This window comes from Eleginops maclovinus, chromosome 23 (genome assembly GCF_036324505.1).
Source record: "Eleginops maclovinus isolate JMC-PN-2008 ecotype Puerto Natales chromosome 23, JC_Emac_rtc_rv5, whole genome shotgun sequence".
Lineage (NCBI taxonomy): Eukaryota > Metazoa > Chordata > Actinopteri > Perciformes > Eleginopidae > Eleginops > Eleginops maclovinus.
This window is the reverse complement of record NC_086371.1, coordinates 14,318,851-14,339,780: the sequence shown is the minus strand read 5'-3', so window position 1 is coordinate 14,339,780 and position 20,930 is coordinate 14,318,851. Positions and strand designations below refer to the sequence as shown.

Genomic DNA, 20,930 nt, shown 5'->3' with positions numbered 1-20,930 from the left:
GTTACCATATATTAGGTGTTTTCTATACAGAGGTCCAGATTATAGTATTTAAATAAACATTCATTGTGAATAGATTAGAATACTCTACTCTCTACTCATTGAATTGTTCACCAACAATACTACAAAGCTGCAAATAAAAAGGCTTTCATGGGTTTATTTTTTGTTTTACTTATTAAGTGTCTATAACAGTACAACATCAGTGCATCATAATTCACTTTGGCATGTTAACCAGGTTTGACCATCACAAAGCATTTCCCTTTTCTCCTCTGCAGTTGTTCTTCTACAAAGATATAGTTGGAGTATTATTGAAGGTTAAAATATGACATTAGCTTAAAGTTTCAGTGGTATCAACCCAGCAATACAGTTTACAGACACATTTATAACAACACTTTTTATGCGATTGAACTTCATAAGGAGAGAAACAAGTAACCACCTGTGATTCTCAACCCATTAAAGGCACATTATCACATTTTCTTACTCAGAGAACTTATATCACAAAAAACGCTGTAGTGTAAGAACAAATATAATTACAAAAAGCATCACATTTTCTTTCTACACATAATACTTTAAGACCTTTTCTTTCCTCTTCAGACTTACAAAACATTGTCAACATTTGTCTTCAGGCATATATGATGTATAAAATCTATTCACACCAGTTCAGAGTTCCCAAAATGTACACACCTCACACACTCTGAACTTTTTTCTGTGTTGAAAATACATTCACTCTTTAAAATACATTCCTCTGTTTGACCTGTCTGTGCGGCTCGGTATAACTATCCTATCCCGACAGTCCACTGGCAGGCTCCTCCCTCAGTGGTGCTGGAGTGAAGGTGCAGAGGGGTGCAGGACAGCGCCGGGGGGACACACAGGCTCCCTGTGCTCCAGGAGAGAGGTAGCTCAGCTTCAGAGAAACATGGAGCCGAGCGGATGGAGCGCAAAACGGCATCTTCAGCTGCGGAGGACATGGAAGATTTTCTCATTCTCAGATATCATCACTAATGTCCTGGCTCATTAACAGCTTCTTACATGCAGTGTCATCTCTAACAAATGCAGAAATTGAAATGACTAATCCAAATGTGTGCATACCCTTTCTGGACGCATCATTAGGAGGCGTCAGTAAGCTCTTAGCCTGCTTGTTGCCTGCCTGAGCAGATCGCTTGTAGTATTTCATCGCTGTCCTCAGATCCTGCTGCACCCCAAAGCCGCACTCAAAACACTGACCCAACAACATCAGGGCGGTGTCGTCCTGCACACGTGAACAAAAATAAACATTGGCGGTTTAATGTTCAGGAATGATCCTTTACATTCTGAACTTGTCCTGGTAGAATTTCTGCAGAGACTTGCAGGAAACCTGGTGGCACACTGACTGTTGCAGCAGCTCCTGGTTTGCATTTTTTTTTTTTTTTATCACTTTATGTTTTTTTTGTTTTGTGTTTGAAAGAAAATGGCCCCTTTTCTTCTCATTTCAAATTCTGTATTTTATACTCTATACAAATTGATCTTTTCCAGTGTTGTCATGTACATATTTACTGTATTTATTTTTACTCCTGTGTAATGCCGGATAACCTGCTGCAAAACGGGAACTTTCCAATTTGGTTTCAATAAAGTACATCCATCTTTCCATCTTTCTATGCATTATGAAGACAGTAGTATGGAAGATGTCACGAATGGAACACGTATAACAACGCTGTATGATTAAACTGTGGGGAATTAAGCATGGCTGTAGCTCTAGACTGACTTGTAGAAACAGAAATGTTAATATTACTTCAACACAGCCGCAGCAGAAAGTGTTAGTAGAGGTATTTTACAAATGGTTCTATACCCTGCTGAATAATACAAACTGTATGATGTGGTACAGAGGGATGGGAGGGGAATTTTCAGCATAAAACTCTAGAAGCATCTAGAAAGACACTCACTCCATTCTCTGCTGCCATCTGCAGGTACTGCACAGACCTGCTGCCGTCTCTCACTGGCTCCTGAGAGTAGACCGAGGCGAGGCAGACCTGAGCCTGAGGAGGGAGAGAGACGGAGAGTAAATTCACTTCTGTAGAGATACGCCATTTACTATAGTATCCTTAAGAATTCAGTTATGGTTGATCGGGAAACACCCCATTTACTCATGATGACAGCAAACAAAGAGTTAAAAAAAAAAAAAACTTAAATTACTGAACCGTAATGTGGTAAAGCCCTGTTGCAAACTGTTATTTAAGTATCGTTTAACAGTACTTTAATATACTACAAATTTATTATATGAGGATTCAGGAGGAGTTTATAAATGTTGTCATGATTTCTTACCTTGGTGAGTCCTGCAGCAGCAGCCTGTTCCAGTAAGTTGATGACCGTGTTCAGCTGCTCTAAACTCTGCTGTCCCCTGCTGGTCAGAAGCAGCTTTGCATATCGGTACTGAGCCTGTCTGTGGCCCCAAACTGCTGCCTGCCAGTAGTAATACAGAGCCTGGAGGAGAAAACACACAAGAATCATTTCATGACTGATTCTTCAGACAGGACAGGAGTATGTATGATTTTCAGAAAGATTCTGGATGTCTATGTTCTTACCTTCTGCTTGTCTTTGTCGACTCCTCTGCCTTTCTCGTAGCACACACCTGTGTTGAACTGGGCCTTGCCGTAACCCTGCTGAGCTGCAGCTAGAAAACATGTAAATGCTTCCTCATAGTTTTTACTATTGGCATTTTCTAGACCTGCAATAAACAGACACAAGAAGATATTAGATAGAGGAAAACAAATGCAGGCTATTGTGGCCCCAGTTGGGTGTAGAATGTTGTGTGGAGTAGAAATGCATGTGTTAATATGATTTGGAGTTGATGAATCATTACCGATGATGTTGAGGATGACAGGGATGCTGGTTTCTCCCACATGTCTGAGATTCAGTGCTGCTCCTGCCAGCCTCTCCTCATCAGACAACATGTCCTGAAAACACAGAGGAGGAAAAAACAACAAGCAGCAAGTCAAATGCCAATAAACAAGATTTTAAAAAATGCTGCTTATTTTTAATAAACTTTACTTTAAAAGAGGTAGACTTTCACCTTTTCGTTAGCATCTTTTGTCTCGCTGTTGTCTTGGTTGGCATCATTCTGCAGAGGACAGGATGCTGACAGATGTGATTCCTCTGTGAGTCAGGAAAGACATTATTGTAATATTATTTCCATTGTCCCACAGTTACTAGGGTAACAACAATTTAAGAAAAACAATCTTTCAAACTGTCAGACAAAAGAACAAACCAGGTGTAGGAGACTCCTGGCTCAAGAGCGCCCTCTGTTGGCCGGAGATGGAGCAGTCATCGATCAGATGGTCCTGCTCACTGCTGCTGTGGAGGCTGGCCTCTGCTTCAGTTCTGCTGCTGCTGCTGCTGCTGCTGCTGCTGCTGCTGCTGCTGCTGCTGCTGCTGCTGCTGCTGCTGCTGCTGCTGTTGCTGCTGCTGCTGTTGTTGTTGCTCTGAGCCTGATCCTGTCTCTCTGGCACCCCCTGCAGACACAACACACTGCGTCCTCTGGGCAGGACATCACGTGTGGACACTGGACAAACCAAAATAAAGTCAGCATTGTTTATATGGTTAAATCTCTGATATTCAAAAAATGTTGCAATAGATTTCATTAATGGTCACCACCAATTGCATATTAACAGTATATTGACTCACAGATTTCCAGCAGGATGTGGTAGCCACACTTTTGCAGGGCGGAGGGGGTGGTCAGGACCCCAGGGATGGGACTCTGCTCAGTGTTTGAGGAGAACTGGGAGTGGATCCTCTTACACATCTGCATGAAAAGCACTGCAGCAGCACCCTGTGGAGAAACATCAGAGACACTGTCAGCTCTATCGTGAGAACCACAGATTTAAACTGCTACTCCTAGTACCAACATCCTAATATTAATGTTCTGCCATGCCTTAACTTACACAGAACCACGCTGCATGTCCAGCTCTGTGCCTTTAATTCAGGGAAAGCATGACGCTCTCTCTTGGCTAAAAGTTGAGGACAGATTTCGAAGCTATCTAATCTTCTATTTTGTATTATTGGACTTTGGTCAGGCATAAAAGCTTGCACCCTTGAAAAAATAAGAGGTGGCCGAGGGTGTGGCCTCCTGGACAGCTAATGGGGATCAAACATAACAAAAACCAATGGCCAATAAGCAGTGCAGTGTATCATATCTCATATTGTAGCAAAAGTCATTCATCATATTTTTTAACCATTGCATTTACTTATAAATAAAATTCTATGAGAAACGTTTAAGATTTCTTTTTGTATTTTATTCATACACAGTAAATGCAAAGCGATGGATTTGCCGAATATGAGAACAGTGGCGCACTCTTAATCTATTTAATAAAAACTACTGAAAATCCAGTAGCCTCCTGAAAACAACTTGTCATAACTTGAGGACATCAAAATGGTCGTACATACTGGTATTTATGTGTGTCTTCTATTTTAGTAATGTAAAAACAGAAGACATACCCATCCCACGGCATCCAGGGCTGTGTAACGGGGAAGCTCCGTGTAACCAAACTGAGAGGTCTTCTGTTTCTTCTTCTTCTCCTCTCCATCCTCCTCTTTCTGAGAGCTGACAGAAGAACAGCACAGACAAAATATAACAATTATATGCCTGTTACTTTTACCACATATATACTCTGCTTAAGGCACATGGATTTAATTCTGTGCCCTCGACTGACCCTGTTCATGCAGAAACCGCTGGATGATGCAACCAGCTGAAAGGGGGGTGGAGAAAGGGTTCAAGGATGGGGTAAAGGAACACGAAAAAAATTAGCTGAGGGGAGTATCTGCGGTCTGAGGGCAAAGACGCGGTGAAATCAAAGCGGGGCGCTCCTTGCTTTTCTTGTATTTCTTTCTTCTTTCTTTGTAGGATTTTCCATCCGACCTTGACAATGTCTGAACTGTGTTCAAATCAGAGTGGAGGTGTGGAAAGTACCTGATGTCAAAGGAGTGTCGAGAGCTGGAGAGGACAACCGAACTGTTGATGACCTCGACCTCCCCCAGACCCTGAGACTGCCCCTGGTTCTGGGGCAATCGCAAGGGGGTGCTGCCGTGGAATCGGTGCAGAACTGAAGTGATGGGAAGACAAAAACAGCAGAAATTACACACTAACTCCCATTATAAGACATATAAATGAAAGTGGTAGCAGGAAATATGAAGTGGCACTTCTGCAGTAACAAAGTACTGAAATACTATCTGTTAACAAATAATAGGCTATATCAATGAATTTTACCAAGGCTGTATGAACCTAAACAATACCTTTTTGTAGGTGATTGGGTAACTTGTGTACACTGACTTGGTGATGTGAATGTCATCAAAACAAAGCATGTCAGGGTATGATTCTGGCAGGTGTAGGTTTGCAGTTCAATACAATGTTTAATAGTTTTCCCAAAATATACATCCACACAAACACATGCAGAGAACAGTTGAAGACAGAAAGGTGCTAATCAATGGCAAGTAAATCTATTGCATGCAATTAAATGGCATTTGCGCATGTCTGTCGGGCAAGTAAGGTAGTAACACGTGACACTCTGAATGTATGTTTGTGTACACACAGTTAGCCTCTGGGAATATTCATGGAAAGATCCAGAAAGCTGCACTGGCTGCAGGTCAGTAACGAGAGCTTCCTTCAGGGACTTGGACCAAAATAAAACATCTGACAGTTTCAGTCGAACAGACACAGTAGAAACTTTTACATATGAATTGACTTCACTGGTCATTGGCTTAGCACAATTAACAGCTAACGTTACGCCACACGGGAATCACAATAAAACGCGTTTATTTCGTTCAAAAGCGAAACTTAAAAGACAACGTGGCTCTGTGCGTCAATGACTTTTCTCTCACCTCTTCCAACAAACCCGTGAACTCTCCACATGGTTCTTGTTTTTCGGCAGCTTTAACTGAAGAGGTGTCTTCTGAAAGGCATGTTTACATTTCTCTGGGGGTCGTCTGGCCCCATGAATACCGACAGAAGCCGGTAAATGTCGTAGATTTACTCCACAGTTTGACTGCTGGTAAATAAAACCAGTCACGAGATGTCCCGGAAGTGCCTCAGGTGACGCAACCGTGAGCGCGGAGCGTCACAGCGCCGCCACGTGGTGGGGGAAGAGAAGATACAACTGTACTGCACGGAGAGGATGTTAATTGAGGACCAAGACTGAAAGACAGATGAGTTAAGAAAGTAACAAAAACAGTTATAAAAGGTACGTAAACTAAAAAAAATAACAAAGTTAAATACATAAGAAATATATGACAGTAAATCAAATGCTCTCTGTTTGAGATGAAGTGGATTAATAGAAGACTTAGGGCCTACCCCACATGTTTGTTGTTTGTAAACTACAGTACAGGTGTATTGTGTGTAACTGCCATCGAAGTCAGAATAAATAAATAAATAAATAATAGATTAATAAATATTAGGTTAAAAATATAGAGTTCATAAAATACATACATTTCTAGTAATAATAGTTTAATATTAAAAGCATCATTTCATATATTTCATGTATATTGTTTGTTTTGATACGGGAGAAAAGTCTTAATTAAGGGGGGAACCAAAGTTTGCTGCCGCAGGTTGACGGGGTGTTATGATGGTCGTTACTTGTTAGTAACATTCTGGACCAAGCTAGCAGGCAGACACCTCGCGGATTCCTCTGCCTAAGACCAGCGATGTTATAAGGAAGATTTGAATAAAGTGCATAGTGCAATGAAGGACTGAAGGAAGATACCTAATTGTCTCTCAAGGGAAAGCGGCCAATGAGGTACATTTGTGTTTTGTTACTGTTATTTTTGTAAGACTGTAAAGATGTAATGTGACGGATTTCTGTTGAGTCATGTAACTATGGTCGCGTTGTGTCTTTGATGTTTACGTGGGAATAATTTGTTTTTATTTGCTTTTCTGTCTGTATGTTAACAGTTCTCACGGCACACTATCATGCTCTTCGTGTGATTAAAGCCAGTAAACTTTAAGAACGACTTGGTTTCGTAACTTCGACTTGAGAGGGAATTACATTGTGGGAAGGTAAAACTTACATATATATGTTAATATATATAGTTTTTGGATTAGTAACACATTATAGTAATGCTCAAGTCATGGCAGTGTGACAGTGAGCAAGCATGCATAATGGATATTAGAAGAGTTGGACTTATGACCTCAGTGTATACAGTAGGCAGGTATTTTTACTGATCAGTGTAGGCTACTACAGGGTTATCACGGCCTAGTGACATTAGAAAGGTATGTGGAACTGCAACAGGAATGGAAAGAGCCTGCTTGTATCCCCAAACTGCCCTGTTTTTAAATATAGACTCAGGTATCTGTCTTTCTGTCTGTCTTTCTGTAGACCTATAAAGGATTCACCCATGAAGGGTTCAGTGGTTGATTTAGAAAACCGCCCACTGCTCATCAGTCACCCTGCAAGACTGTTTGGCGTTTTCTTTAGTTGTCCCGTGGAACAAACAGTGACGCAAGCCCTGACTCTTACTGGAAGCTCTCCCTCTTCCAGTCAGTCGGGGCTAAACAGTGAGCTGGAGGGAGGAGATGTGGGGTTCTAAAATCAGATTAAACTTGGAATAACTAACACCTTGACCAGTTTCCATAGTGACACAGTCATCATGTTTTTTCCTCACTCGCCTCCCCGGGCGAATAAGTCTAGCCTGCAGTGGTTTGCAATGTAAGCAAGATCTCCACACTGCCAAATAATGTTTGCTGATACGCCTTGGGCCACATTTGTTTGGGCAATATGGAGAACTCTGAGTGGAGCTGGAAACAGAGTCCCTCTAGACCTGACTAATTGAGCAGTTTGTTTGTATCCGTGTTTTCAGTCGGTACTCAAGAACTCAAGTTTGGGAAATTTAAAGTAGGAAGGGGACCTACTAAGTGCTAAGCCATTTTAGAAATCTCATTTTCTCTTTTTTTTTACTCTGCAGGATTTCTCCCCTGTTGCTTGGGTTCGCAACCTTCTGGATGGCTGCTTGTTCACAAATAAATAAAGGCAGTGGGTGCAAACCGGAGCTGGGTATTATCGAAGACAGATGGAAATGACCAAAAACATGGACTCAAGTTCTGCCATTAAGTACAATTTAGAGCTATTTGTATTCTACCTCAGTACTTTCATTACATGTGGCTTATACATACATCATTTTTGGCCCTTATATTTAGAGGTTTACATAAAACGTATTTTGGAAGATGAATGCAAACTCAGCAGTGTTTTGTATGTTGTATATATCTATGACTATTGACATTAACCATCTAATAATGTCATTTATAATAAGATAGGACCCTCAGGGGACACTTATTCTGCAGAAAAGTATTTGTACACTTTATACTTTAAGAACATTTAAACATTTAAGTTAAAAAGAGGTCTTAATTTAGAATATTTTCTTCTACAACTAGCTGGAGGGTTATTTATCCCAAGCATTGTTGCAAGCTCCACTTCACACAAACAGCACGCAATGTTGCTGCATTACACCCCTCCACCCTTCTCCCTGACCCCTGGAATCTCAGCCCTTGTTCTTCTTATTCAGAGGAATAGGAGGGAGGGCAGACTTGGACGGACAATTGCATGACCCCTTTATTTTGTTAGCTGTGTGTGAGGCTCTTTTCTCAGGATGTGTTGCTGTGTGTGTGTGGGGGTGAAAGGTGTGTGTATCTTGTGTTGTCATAGGGCTCAGCTATCTATCCACGTAATCTGTGCGCATTCAATTGAGGATTACAGAGGATCTGCTTAGAACATAAAATCTCAGCTGAAGAGTTCTAGTTTTGTTTGTCTGCCTGGAGCACCTCAGACATGAACTGTGTTTATACATACTATGTGCAATGTTAGGCAATAGCAGCAGATCCCCAAAGCATAAGACAGCTTGAAGAGACAGAGAAAGAGGTAGATTTGAGTACTAAATTAAGTGAAGGGGGCGGGGGATTTAAAGACAAGACACAGGGGGTGTTTCTTGCCCCTCTCTCCCCTTTTTTTTCCTCTCTCGGCTGGTCTCCTTGGTCACACTCAACCACACATCCTCACACACACACAAACACTGACGAGGGCTCAGTCCTGCTATGGCCACCACCAACGAGGAAAGCTCTCCGGTCCCGGACGCCATAGCACCCCAGCAGCCTGACCCGAAAACTAGCGTAGAACCCGGCTCAGCAGTGAAGCCTGAGCCCAGTGAGGCCCAACCTGACAGAGAGGAGAAAGAGGATGAGGAAGACGGGGAAGTAGGTGGAAATTCAGTGACGGGGCAGGAGAATGAAAGAGAGCAGAGTCTGGACCCGGAGTGGGTGGAGGAGAGGTTCAGGATCGACAGGAAGAAGCTGGAGAACATGTTGTATGGTGAGTTAGTTGAGAGGTTAAATGGTCATATTACTTTAAATATCGTGCAGCTTGACTTTCCACTGACACTGATACTGACTGCACTCCTCTCCATAAGCTGCTTTCCTGATATTTATTCTGTTACTGAAGCTTATCATGGCCTCCCTGTGTTATCTACCTGACCCTGTGTGTCTGTCAGGGCCTCCAGCTCACCGCGTCCTTGTTGTCTCCATCAGTATAACTGCCATGCACTAAACCCCTGCTGCTGTATCTCCAGGATTTATGACCTGCAATGGCTTATGCATTCAAAAGTCTTTTTCTGCTATTATCATTCCTGTCTGGGAAGCAGAGGTAACTGCCTCCTTTAGTTATCGCTGCATGGCAGGTTTATGACAAATGCCTCCCTTGTGTTACTGGGGAAACTGTGTGTGTCCTGTGCAGATAGAGGCTGATGTTTGTCTGTTTGTCCTCTGGCAGCAGACACTTGATGGGAATGCTTCAGTGAATTCAATGCATGTGGGATTGTGCTTTTGGGGCTGTTTGCGCATCTCATCCCTTTAGGATACAACCGCTACGACTGCACTTAAGACTCCTCTCTGATAGGCTGAGCAGTGCTCCCTTTCTTTTATTTCTTTACACATTCCTTTTTGATCTTGCAGTTGTTATTTCATTTTTGGGTCTAGTGGGAGGTCTTTACATCAGCAAATGCCATTGATGTGATTAGCTGTTTCTAGGCTAATTTGTGGTTGCCCCCCCAACCACCACCACCTTCCCTCTCCACCCCGCACTGTTCTCTTCCCATTCCTAGGCTCTGGCCAGCGTAACCCATAGTGATGAGGGTGTTCCTCGAGCCAACCCCCCCTTCTGAACCCTGTAAATGTCACCGTGGAGCAATGGCCTTTTAAAATTGTTTATGTTCCCGGCAACCTCTTGTTCCTGATGCTTGGAAAAATTCTGCACACAGGCTTGATATTGAAAACAAACAGTAAACAGAAGAATGTTGTGCTGCTGACACATCGTGTCAAATCACACTGCAGGAATTTTAAAATGTGGGTTCATGTGTTTTTTGTGTTTGCTTCATATGTGTTTTTCAGCTCCGAAGCATGGAGATGGGGAGACAGGAGGGGAGTTTTTTGAGAGAGTAAGTAGAAATCCACAACAGGACACATTTTGATCATAGACTAAATGAAAACCCAGCTGCTTTCCTCTGTGAAAGTCACAGGTAATCATCAGCGCGTAAAGCCTTGGTTAAATGTAGCTTACAAAGCAGTATGAGCAGCCACCGCTCTAACTCTGTTCCATACTCTGCATCCAGTGATTACTGGTTTTATGGAGGTGATAATTACAGTCCTTGAAATGCAAATGAGCCTTTGTATTCTCAGTACGAAGCAGTCTGATGTGTGTCTGCTTGTGTTTATGTCTGTGTGTGTGTTCTGATTGTGTGTGTTGGGATTTGTGGCATACAATGAAAGCTCCATCTTTTTACCCCACCCTCTCCTTTTGTTTGTGATTCAACAGGTGATGAGAGAAACTGACACTCAGGTGAAATGGCCGTCCAAGCTGAAGATTGGAGCCAAGTCAAAGAAAGGTGACACATTCTTGATATTTCAGTCACTCTGTATCAGTGCTCTGTGTTTGGTCTCCTTCCTGTCAGAGATTCTTCTATGTTCCTATAGATTAAATACTATTGCACCTTGATTATAATAAACTCTCTCTGAACTCCTATTTCCATCAAGATCCACATGTGAAGGTGGAAGGGAAGAGAGCCAATGTTTTGGAAGCCAAAAAGAAGATACTAGAAGTGCTTGAAACCAGGGTGAGGGCTTTGGTGTCTTATTTTCACCATTTCAACAATGGAGATGATGATGTATAGCAAACCACTTTGGAAATGTTTTGTAATAGAATTTAAGTGGTAGGAGAGACTTTGCTGCCGCTGTTTGCTTCACATCATGTTTATTCTCCTGTGGATATCTGAAAAGTGTTTATTTAAAATCCAGGTCAACAAGGTGACTCTAAAGTTGGACGTGGCCTACACAGAGCACTCCCACGTGATCGGGAAAGGTGGTGGAAACATCAAAAAGGTGATGGAGGTCACATCTTGTCACATCCATTTTCCCGACTCCAACCGACACAACGGTACAGGAGAGAAAAGCAACCAGGTAACAATCTATGAAGAGACATTAATGCAGCATTCCAATCAGCCAAGAATTGCTGCTATGACCAGGAATATAAACCTAATTTATAACTTAATTAACTACATTATTGTTCAACTTTTACCAGGTGTCCATCGCAGGGCCCATAGAAGGAGTGGAGGAAGCCAGGCGGAGGATAAGAGTGAGTGATCCGTGTACTGGCAGAGCATAAAGATAAATTTTGATTTGTCTCAAAACTTAATTTCTTCACTCCTGTCAGGACACAGAAATCAATAAAATTAGTAGATGGCACAAAGATACACCAATATCTGTCAGAAAGCCACTGCACTACATCTCTGTGTTTGCCTCTTCTTTTTGTGTTCCTTCCTCTAACAAACTCTTGTTTACCATCCTAGGACCTGCAGCCATTGTCCTTGACTTTTGACCTCCCAGTCAGCCTGGTTCCCCAGGCTCTGCCAGATGCGGGCTCCCCTCTCATCCAGCAGGTGGTGCAGACTCTGGGGGTCAGTGTGAGCTTCAGGGCGATGCCACCTCTTCCCCAGGCACAACCCAGCTTCTATGAAAGCTGCTGCACCGTCTGGGGCCTGCAGGGCAACACAGCAGCTGTCAAGGTTAGTCTCAAACATTTTAGAGAAACATTTAATCCAGTTGACATTTTATACACATCAGAAAAAGGTGTAAATTCACAGCTGATGATTATTAGTTCACAGCTGATGGATATTGTAACCCATTTTTCTGATTTGGTGTGAATGCAGCCTTATTGTGATCAATTCTAACCAAATAGACGGGATAGCTAAGAGTCTCCAATGTTTAATATCAACTCATTTATGTATTTATAATCCACTGGCAGAAGGCAACCTGCATCCTGATGGAACTATTGCTGGGGTCAGAGGTCACAGGCGGTGTGGTGAGCAGTCAGATGGATGTCACCTCCCAGCAGCATCTCTTCCTGCTGGGACAGAACGGATCTCACTTCCTGAGCGTCATGCACCAGACCCAGACACAGATCATCCTACCCGACCTGAGCGCTCCTCAGAGCCCCCCCTCTCTGCTCATCCAGGGAAACCCTGATGGAGTGTGTCTGGCTCGGCAGCAGCTCATGGTACAGTGGGGTGTATGGGGTTTGTTGAGGTAGAATTATGCTAAATAACAATCCTGAGAGGAAGCGGCTGCATGTGTTTGTTTTTGTGTTTTCTTTATCTGTTGTTATTTCACATTATTTATGTGTGCACATCTAGGACTGTCTGCCTGTGTGTTTGATGTTTGACATGCGTGAAGATGGGGAGGCAGATCCTTGTATACTGGCTCAGATGATGCAAAGCCTGGGAGTCTTCATTAGTGTCAAGCCCAAAGTAAAGCAGACCAGCAAGGTACAACTTCTTTAATGTAGCTTTCTTGTGGTTAGAATCAACCGTAACGTAGAATGAAATGGTAATTGTTTTGTTTTGTTGCCTACAAGTCACATATTTTATAATTAACCGTGAAACTGCGGCTAAAGAGCCAGCGAGAAGCTACTAGAAATACTCACACGATTTTACATGACGTGGTTGTTGAAATATTTCTGTATTGTGTTGAATACTAAAACTCTGTATTGTTTATCAGTCAGTGGTGGTAAAAGGTCTGGAAAGAAACATCTCCTGTCTTTATGAGGCTCGCCGTCTGCTCCTGGGGTTGGATTCCTGTGAGATCGCCAAGGTAACCGAGATGACCTCTGACCCCATGCTGGCCGGCAGCGGGCTGACCAACTATTGGCTCAACATGTTGCTGCAGCAGCTCCGTCTCTCCGAGCAGGGTGAGGAGGCATACACTCGTATATCTATCTGTGAAGGTGTGTTTCCATACAAATGTCATGGAAATTGGAAAGCCACAGATAAAAGCAACCAATAAATTGCACCAACTTTCAAGCAAAAACTTTTCAAGTTTTTATTCTCTTAAGAATGTGCTACAAATTGCATTTAATGAAACGTGTGTTAATGAAAAAGAAAATGCAAACCCCTTCAAGTACTGTTCCCTCTTTTTGATCAGGCTCTGGGCCAGCTGCCCCTTCAGAGGCACAGACTGTTATTAAGACCCGCCCCTTACCTCCACCTGGTCTCACCCCTCATGCTGACGAGGGGAGGATAGGACTCAAGGGAACAGACAGCCGACCTCTGGAGAAAGTTTGTCACTTTTTTAAAACAACTTCCTTTTTAAACTATTCTGCTATCAGCAAAAAACAAATTCCTCCTGATGTATCCATCTTAATAGAAAATCAACATGAAGCGCCAATTTCTCTGGTCTCCTTCAGATCCTTGAAAATGAGGACCAGTCGGGCCAATCAGATGATGACAGTGCTTACGACCTGCCAATGTCATCTTCTGAGGTGTGTGATGCAGTCAGCTACATCAGCAGGATGGGGCGGAGGGGCAGCCTCCAGGGTCCTGAAGGTACCAAGGTTCTCATCCAGGGCAGACGCCACTCAACAGGGCAGGCCCTGACATACAGGTGAGCATTCACTGGTTAAAAACACTTATTTGAGTAACTTGTGAGGTCATTGTGTTGGCTAACAATGATCCATGATGACTTGCTTTAAGAGTCAGTTAAACCAAAAATCATAACCGTGGTGGTTGACCTTGTGGGAACTAAGGTTTTGTCCCAAGATGAAAGATGAGTTCTCACAAAGATTTGTCCCCCCTACATCGTGGTTAATTGTCTCTCACACACACACACACACACACGCACGCACGCACGCCGCGCGCACGCACACACACACACACACACACACACACACACACACACACACACACACACACACACACCTGCATGTGCCACATCTATAAATCTTGCTAACACAGAGAGCGGAATTAGAGAAAATAAATCGTGTTGACCTCATCTCTATTTACTTTTCGCTGAGTGGACTGCAGTTTAGAGTAGAGCAGCTCTCTTTAAATACAGTCCATAATTATATCGCATCATGTCTCTGAAACTGCCTGAAGTATTTCTGCTGCAGTAAAGGTTTTCAAATGTTGGACATAGCCATCACAGTCTAAACTAACCTTGTATCTCCTTCTGTGTGTGTGTGTGTGTGTGTGTGTGTGTGTGTGTGTGTGTGTGTGTGTGTGTGTGTGTATGTGTGTGTGTGTGTGTGTGTGTGTGTGTGTGTGTGTGTGTGTGTGTGTGTGTGTGTGTGTGTGTGTGTGTGTGTGTGTGTGTCCTGAATGTGCCAGATTGCTGAATGCAGAGATAGAAGGAGGAAGGAGTGAGCGGAGGAACAGCCTGAGGAGAGATATGACACACGCTCAGGAGTCATACACGGCTGAGGTTAGGAAAAACAGGAGTTGGACAGGTCCCTCTTTGCCTGTTTCTTCATAAAATGATGAACTGCATCCATCAACGTTATTTGGCTACAATTAATCTATTTGGAAAGAAAATGTCATTTAGAATCCATGAAAGTCTTTGGTGTTTTTGAGATACTGAAAACAGTGTATGCCAGAGAGAAACACGATTTAACGGCTTAAACTCCATGTCTGTAACGTCTGATGATAGGATAGATTAAAAGCAGCTGTAACATTTGATTTGTGATGATATGTAACTTGTTGATTTGCACATCTCTGGCCATGGTGCAAATTTGATCTAGGAATCGATTTTTGTGTTTGTTTACTTCCCTTCGCATTTGTCGTCTCTCACTTTCAAAGGTTACTGAGCGGAGGATTAACAGGTTTACCTCCGCAGCAGCAGGATGTGTTATGTCCCCCTGCCTGTGCTCAGTAAGCAGAGAAAAAATTATTCAATTTCATGCATTATTTACCCACTCCATTTCCTGTTTGTGCTTTGTAGGATTATGACTATGAGAGGAAGAAACTGCTGGCAAACAGAGGTTAGTGCTCCTGAATGTTTAATATTTCTTCCTGTCTTAGTGCTGTTTCAAGAGCTCTGCACAGAGTTAGGCTGTGACAATAAGGGCACTGCTAAGCAAGCATTTCTACTCTTTATTGATCTACAGTTGCTGTATACTGCAGATAAATATATTAAAAATGCATTTGGCCCAACATGCCTACTGTATGGTTTTGTTTGGCTTGATGAAAAGCCACCTATATACACCCAATGTGTTGTTTTTGGATGTGAAATTGGCACAGATTGGAGAAGTACTTTATTTCAGTTCCTCAAACAAAACAAAATGAAGTGGGTTGTTTAGTTTGCTGTATTAATGCGTACGTTTTAGTCATATCATTGAGAAAACACGATTTAATGTCATATAATTATACAGGATGAAGTAGCCTATTTGTTTTATTCAAGTACGTTATGGAGGCAACACATTAATATCCCGAGCAGAGGCAGGCTCTGATGGACGCGATTCATTTCAGTGCCGCTCACTGCCAACACAACTGATGAAGGGGACCTGTTTATGGGCTGCACTGTGCCAACGTTATAATAGAGTAGCACTGGCACTCCTACTTATTTCACATGGGTAAGATACACAATGCTGATAACATACACTTGCATGCAGACACATGTGGGTGTGCACTCTCTCACAAACACAGGAAACAGAACCTCATCCATCATGCAGAATGAGAGAACTGGGAAGATCAGCAGCCAAATGGTACTAAATTCCCTCAGTGTTGCTTTATGGGATTATGAATTAGCAGTTTGAATGGGCCATCTGCCTCACAGTCATTAAGACACCCATATGCCAGTATATGAATGGGACATTTACTCACACAAAAACACACATACCACAAGTATGATAACCAGCCAGTAATAATCCCATTGATATTGCACTCTTTGCAGTTTATTATCACACATTGCCACATGGATGCTGTTCTAATGCCATAGAGGCCAAGGGTCAATTGATTGTCCCTTAAAAGAGTGTATATCTGGCTGTCTCGGTGAAATTAGACCTTTTATTAGGTCTGCCATATGCTGGCAAGGAGAGGCACTGTGTGTGATTCATTATTTAACACCTAAGCCAAGCTTGTCAAATTTACACTATCAGAGGAGACATGAAAAACCTGCAATGCATTTTTTTTAAAGGCAGACTAAGGCTATGCATTAAAGTCAAGTACAGTTTTTATGAAAGTATGTCCTCCTTTCAATATCTGTACTAAAAGCTGCTATAAGCTATATTTCTAAATTAACAATGTATCAAGTGAGGATGTGCAATGTAATTGTAGTCACTCATAGTGACAAACCTAAAAATCATTACCACTCAACTGCAGTTTCCTTCAACAAAGAGCATTTCCATTGTTTTGGTTTTCCGTCAGACTTTACTTTTATTTCCTTCTCAACCCATATAATCAATGTTGTTCCTGGTTGCAGCTGTTTCTAGTAAAAGCCTATGATGAACCCAGTCATCAGACAGACAAGGTTGGGACCAGGTCCAGCTGATGAATATTTATCATCTTATGAGCCACATATTTCTCTCAGGAGATGGCAGGGAGCAAAACATATGAAAGAAGAGTGAATACTTGATTTAAAAGTCTAGAAATACAACTTATGTAGTTTCTGTTGTGTAAAAATCTGATGACAATATGACGGTGTTGTATTTTTTAGCTCTTGCTAGCTGCCCCAAAGTATGTGTGTTTGTCTGTGTTGTGTCAGCCATGCAGAGAAAGCCTGTGGTCACAGAGGTCCAAAAGCCAACAGACACCTGGAGCGGCCTCGGCTTCTCCAAGTCCATGCCAGCAGAGGCGATCAAGGAGCTCCGCAACATCAGCCGCCGCAGCTACAAACCCTACCTGAGCAGCAGCATTAGCCAGCAACAGGTACAACTTATTGTTTGCTTGAGCAAACAGAAACAAAGTGGACTTGGAGGCTTAATTTCTCTACTTTGCTGAACTTGCTCAATTCTTTTGAGCTGCCAAAGCAGTTTGTTGCAGCCCTCTAACACATTCTCAATTACAGGTATTTCTTTGAACAGTTTAAAGCATTTATCTTACTTTGTGGTAAGCACTGCCAATTTATACATTCAATTTCCTTGGGTCTGATACCATCGCATCAGTCAACACCATTGCCTCTTAGCAACCTGTTTACCTGAGCTGCTTCCCTAGGTTCTAAAAGCCTTCTGAAAGACAACACACTTACTGCTGTATAGCCAGTGATATATACCCACACTCACTTAAGTTATTAAGAGTAAAGGGATTCCTCCAATAAGTTCAAATTTATTCGGAGACCCAGGCAGCTGGGAGGAAGCGTTTGCTCTGCTCACTGCATGATAATGTCCAGTGACACAGTGCTATTATCACAGGTCAGCAAACAGGGGGAAGACCTCTTGTTAAATATTTGGATCTATGGATGTGCGTCCATTGAAATCCAACACAAGAGGATGTGATCACTTGATACTTCTTGACTTGTGACCTATATCACTGACAAAGAGAAGCGAGACAAAGGTAGGGGATGGTGACAGTAGTAAAATGTGCTGCTGTGAAGTATTGCAGATGAAAGAAACTGAAATATATTTAATGCCGTTACAATGTCTATTTGTCACTTATAGCCATGGGTTTCTCAGATGGGAAAAGCGTTCAATGGGAGCAACTGTGAGAACTGGAGGGACCGAAGTGGATCCACATCTTCATCCCTGCCTGTATCTTCCTCCTCCTCTTCTTCATCCTCCTCCCCCTCCTCACCCCCATCTACTTTCACGTCATCCTCATCCTCCTTCCCTGCATTTGTATCCTCAATGAATAGAAGCAGAAATGACAAACCCTGTAAGTGTAAAGTGTGTTTAAGCTCAACAAAACTGTGTCTCACGTTCTCTCTGCCACTTTAACCTCTTCATCTGACCTTTGATATCCAGTGGAGAGCTTCCCGAGCAGCAGCAGCTACTTTGAAAGTGTGTGCTCGTCGAGGAGGGCCTCAACCTGCAGTCAGCGGAGCCCCTCCCCACAGATGACGGATGACCTGCCTGAACTGCTCAGCCAACTTGGACTAATCAAATACATCGATGTGTTTGAACAACAAGAGGTAAACACATTTATAAAAATAACAAAACTGTTATTAGTGAGTGAAAATACATTTTCACCATCACCTACACGCTGTGTGGGAGAAGTAGGTCAAGAGCTTTAAACATACAGTTATATTTTATAACAAGAAGCAAAACAACCATTTCTCCCACACAATTATCTTTCCAAAAAAACAGCCTTCCCAATAACATTTTAAGGGAACTGTATTTTCTCCGGATTACAGTCATGTCTAAACATGTGGTTAATAATAGTTGTATATTAAGTATTTTCAATTTAACAGAGGTTTTAGTTTCAGCCACATCTCCTCCTATAACTTTGCCATATGTGGAATATGATTTTAAGCATTTGTGTTACATCAGAAAACTAATCCAGGTAGGAACAAGTGCAGTTTGGTTTTATGGGAACATAATATTAAAGAGTCAAGCACACACAGTTGAGACTAAAGTGCATCATGAATGAACATGAACTTCAACACCACTGCTATCTGTACTCATCCAGATTGACTACCAGACTTTCCTCACTCTGTCGGATGAAGATCTGAAGGAAGTGGGCATTTCCACCTTTGGAGCGAGACGCAAGATGTTATTGGCCATCTCAGGTGAGAACCAGACGTCCTAGCTTGGATTCAGACCTACCTCTCCATCTGTTCCTACCCGCCCCCCCCCCCCCCCCCCCCCTTGTGAAATGATTAAGTTATTTATCTTCCTGTCCAGACCTGACCAAGAGCAAGAGGAGGCTCTCAGACACACCTGCAGTGAAGCCTGGATACCTGGAAGGTGGTGCCAGCGGGCGACTACCGCCAATCATGGATGTAGAAGTGGCTGCTCAGAGTAATCACTGGTGAGAGGAGACCCCCACCAGCACTGAGCTCCATCTGACGGACGTGGAGATATTCAGCCTCTAGGAAATTAAACAGTGATGCTGTTGCCAGTGCAGAAACCTGCTTGTTAGTCACCGTAACTGGACAAGCATGTATTTGCCTGAAGAGCAGCAAACATTATGTAAACATTTGGACTTCTGTGCCTTTAATCTACAGCCATACCCCAAAGTGTTTTATACCAGTTCAAGACAAGGAGGTCTTCCCTTTCAAACCTCTGATTCTCCAAAAAACTATATGTAAGAAACAAAAACGAACATGAGACCATGTTTACCCTTTGTGGTCTCTTCATCCTCAGAAAGTGCCTTTATTATGCAAACTGTAACCCCATGCTTTGGTCATGTGTTGAAGTCCATGTCAACCACTACATTTATGCAATTGTAAATAGATATTTTCAACAAAAAAGGGACTTTGTACTATGATAGTGATAATAAACACATGTTGCTGTCAACGGTTATCTGTATCTTTTTGTATTCCTTTCCATTCTTTTTTAAAAGAGCTTACAGGAAATGAGTTCAGAGGGAGAGAGAAATGGGAGAATGACGTGCAAAAAAAGATCCACTGCCAGGTTCAAAGCGGGGGTATTGCAATGATATGGTCTCCGCCTTAAACTCCTACCAGGCCCCCCTCAAAGAAGGATTTGTATTCAAAAGCACATGCAGCCAGCTGGATCAGACCACCAGAGGGCACTCGTGTCACACACTGTGATTACACATGCAAGTTTGTGTTGCTCATAAGGCATTGGACTCTATCCCCCAAAGAAACACAGTGACAACAGCATCAGAGTTCTGGTGGAGATGGGAACGAACAATCAGATAGGGAAAAAATGAATTAGAAAAACCAAATAGGTAAATGCAAATATGGGTCTGAGGGTAATGTGACTCCTTTAATGTGGTTCGGTCTCACATGACTGCTCCCCCGAAAGTTTCAATTTAATTTATCACCAATGCCAGCAGAGAAGCCACTGGAGCCGCTTATGAATTGTTTCCTGTTTAATTTATTTAGCAAAGGGCTACACCCAGCAATTAAGTGCTATCAGAGGAACCTCACTGGCAGAGTCATAACGAGAATGGTATGATCTCTCTACATTTGCACATTTGAAACAGTGCTGTTGGTTACCATATCGAAAGTGAATGATCCAGAAAAACCTCCACCTGGGAGCATGATGTGTAGCCACGCTCACCAAGCTTCTGCAGCGGAAGCAGAGCATGAAACAGAGTGAGTGGAAGTGGCGGGCCGTGACAGATTAGAGAGATGATCCCTACTTATTACAATGTCTTTGCAAATTACATAGACAGGCTTTAGACCAGTGATCCTCAAATCTGGTCCTCAGGCCCTGGAGCACTGCAGGATTTCCTCTTCTGTCAGGTAGTCAATTGCACTCCCCTGTGGCTGCTGGTCTAAATCGGTCCTTGATCACACAACTAGAATGAAAACTACCTGGAAGAACCAGCAGCCCCCTGGACCCTGATGACTGGAGAGCCACTTTGGACTTTAACACTGCTTGAGTGGTAATCTTGGCACATATGACCGGCAAGCAAAATTAAAATGTGAGCTGACTCCATAATCAGCCTGGCCTCTTGCATTTATATGGTCTTAGCTTCTCAATATTAAGCTTTGTATCATAGGATGTGGATTTAAATAAATAAAGAGGATAGGTTTTAAG

General features: G+C 42.6%; 2 protein-coding genes across 10 annotated transcripts; one reads left to right on the top strand and one right to left on the bottom strand.

Moving 5' to 3' along the window:
- Positions 1–138: 138 nt before the first annotated feature.
- On the bottom strand, positions 139–6,066 carry dele1 (DAP3 binding cell death enhancer 1). Of its 3 annotated transcripts, none has more exons than XM_063876213.1 (13): positions 5,845–6,066; positions 4,937–5,069; positions 4,465–4,570; positions 3,655–3,799; positions 3,453–3,532; positions 3,239–3,416; positions 3,044–3,126; positions 2,834–2,927; positions 2,556–2,698; positions 2,296–2,454; positions 1,917–2,009; positions 1,087–1,246; positions 139–952 (listed from the first exon to the last, which is right to left on the bottom strand). In XM_063876213.1, the coding sequence occupies exons 1-13, from the start codon at positions 5,873–5,875 to the stop codon at positions 774–776; spliced, it is 1,584 nt and encodes a 527-aa protein (XP_063732283.1). In that variant the 5' UTR covers positions 5,876–6,066; the 3' UTR covers positions 139–773. The 3 variants fall into 3 exon arrangements, with proteins under 3 accessions (XP_063732283.1, XP_063732284.1, XP_063732282.1); XM_063876214.1 differs by having other exon boundaries at positions 3,239–3,401; XM_063876212.1 differs by having other exon boundaries at positions 3,239–3,532.
- bicc2 (bicaudal C homolog 2) lies at positions 5,536–19,721 on the top strand. 7 transcript variants are annotated; one of them, XM_063876207.1, is made up of 21 exons: positions 5,537–6,203; positions 6,911–7,015; positions 7,921–9,317; positions 10,391–10,437; positions 10,815–10,884; positions 11,033–11,112; positions 11,294–11,455; positions 11,577–11,630; positions 11,845–12,060; positions 12,300–12,551; positions 12,688–12,819; positions 13,052–13,241; positions 13,475–13,608; positions 13,737–13,933; positions 14,656–14,749; positions 15,266–15,305; positions 17,027–17,190; positions 17,919–18,132; positions 18,222–18,388; positions 18,886–18,985; positions 19,101–19,721. In XM_063876207.1, the coding sequence occupies exons 3-21, from the start codon at positions 9,044–9,046 to the stop codon at positions 19,229–19,231; spliced, it is 2,718 nt and encodes a 905-aa protein (XP_063732277.1). In that variant the 5' UTR covers positions 5,537–6,203; positions 6,911–7,015; positions 7,921–9,043; the 3' UTR covers positions 19,232–19,721. The 7 variants fall into 7 exon arrangements, with proteins under 7 accessions (XP_063732281.1, XP_063732277.1, XP_063732274.1 ...); XM_063876204.1 differs by having other exon boundaries at positions 6,555–7,015; XM_063876205.1 differs by lacking the exon at positions 5,537–6,203 and adding an exon at positions 6,249–6,755.
- Positions 19,722–20,930: the final 1,209 nt, after the last annotated feature.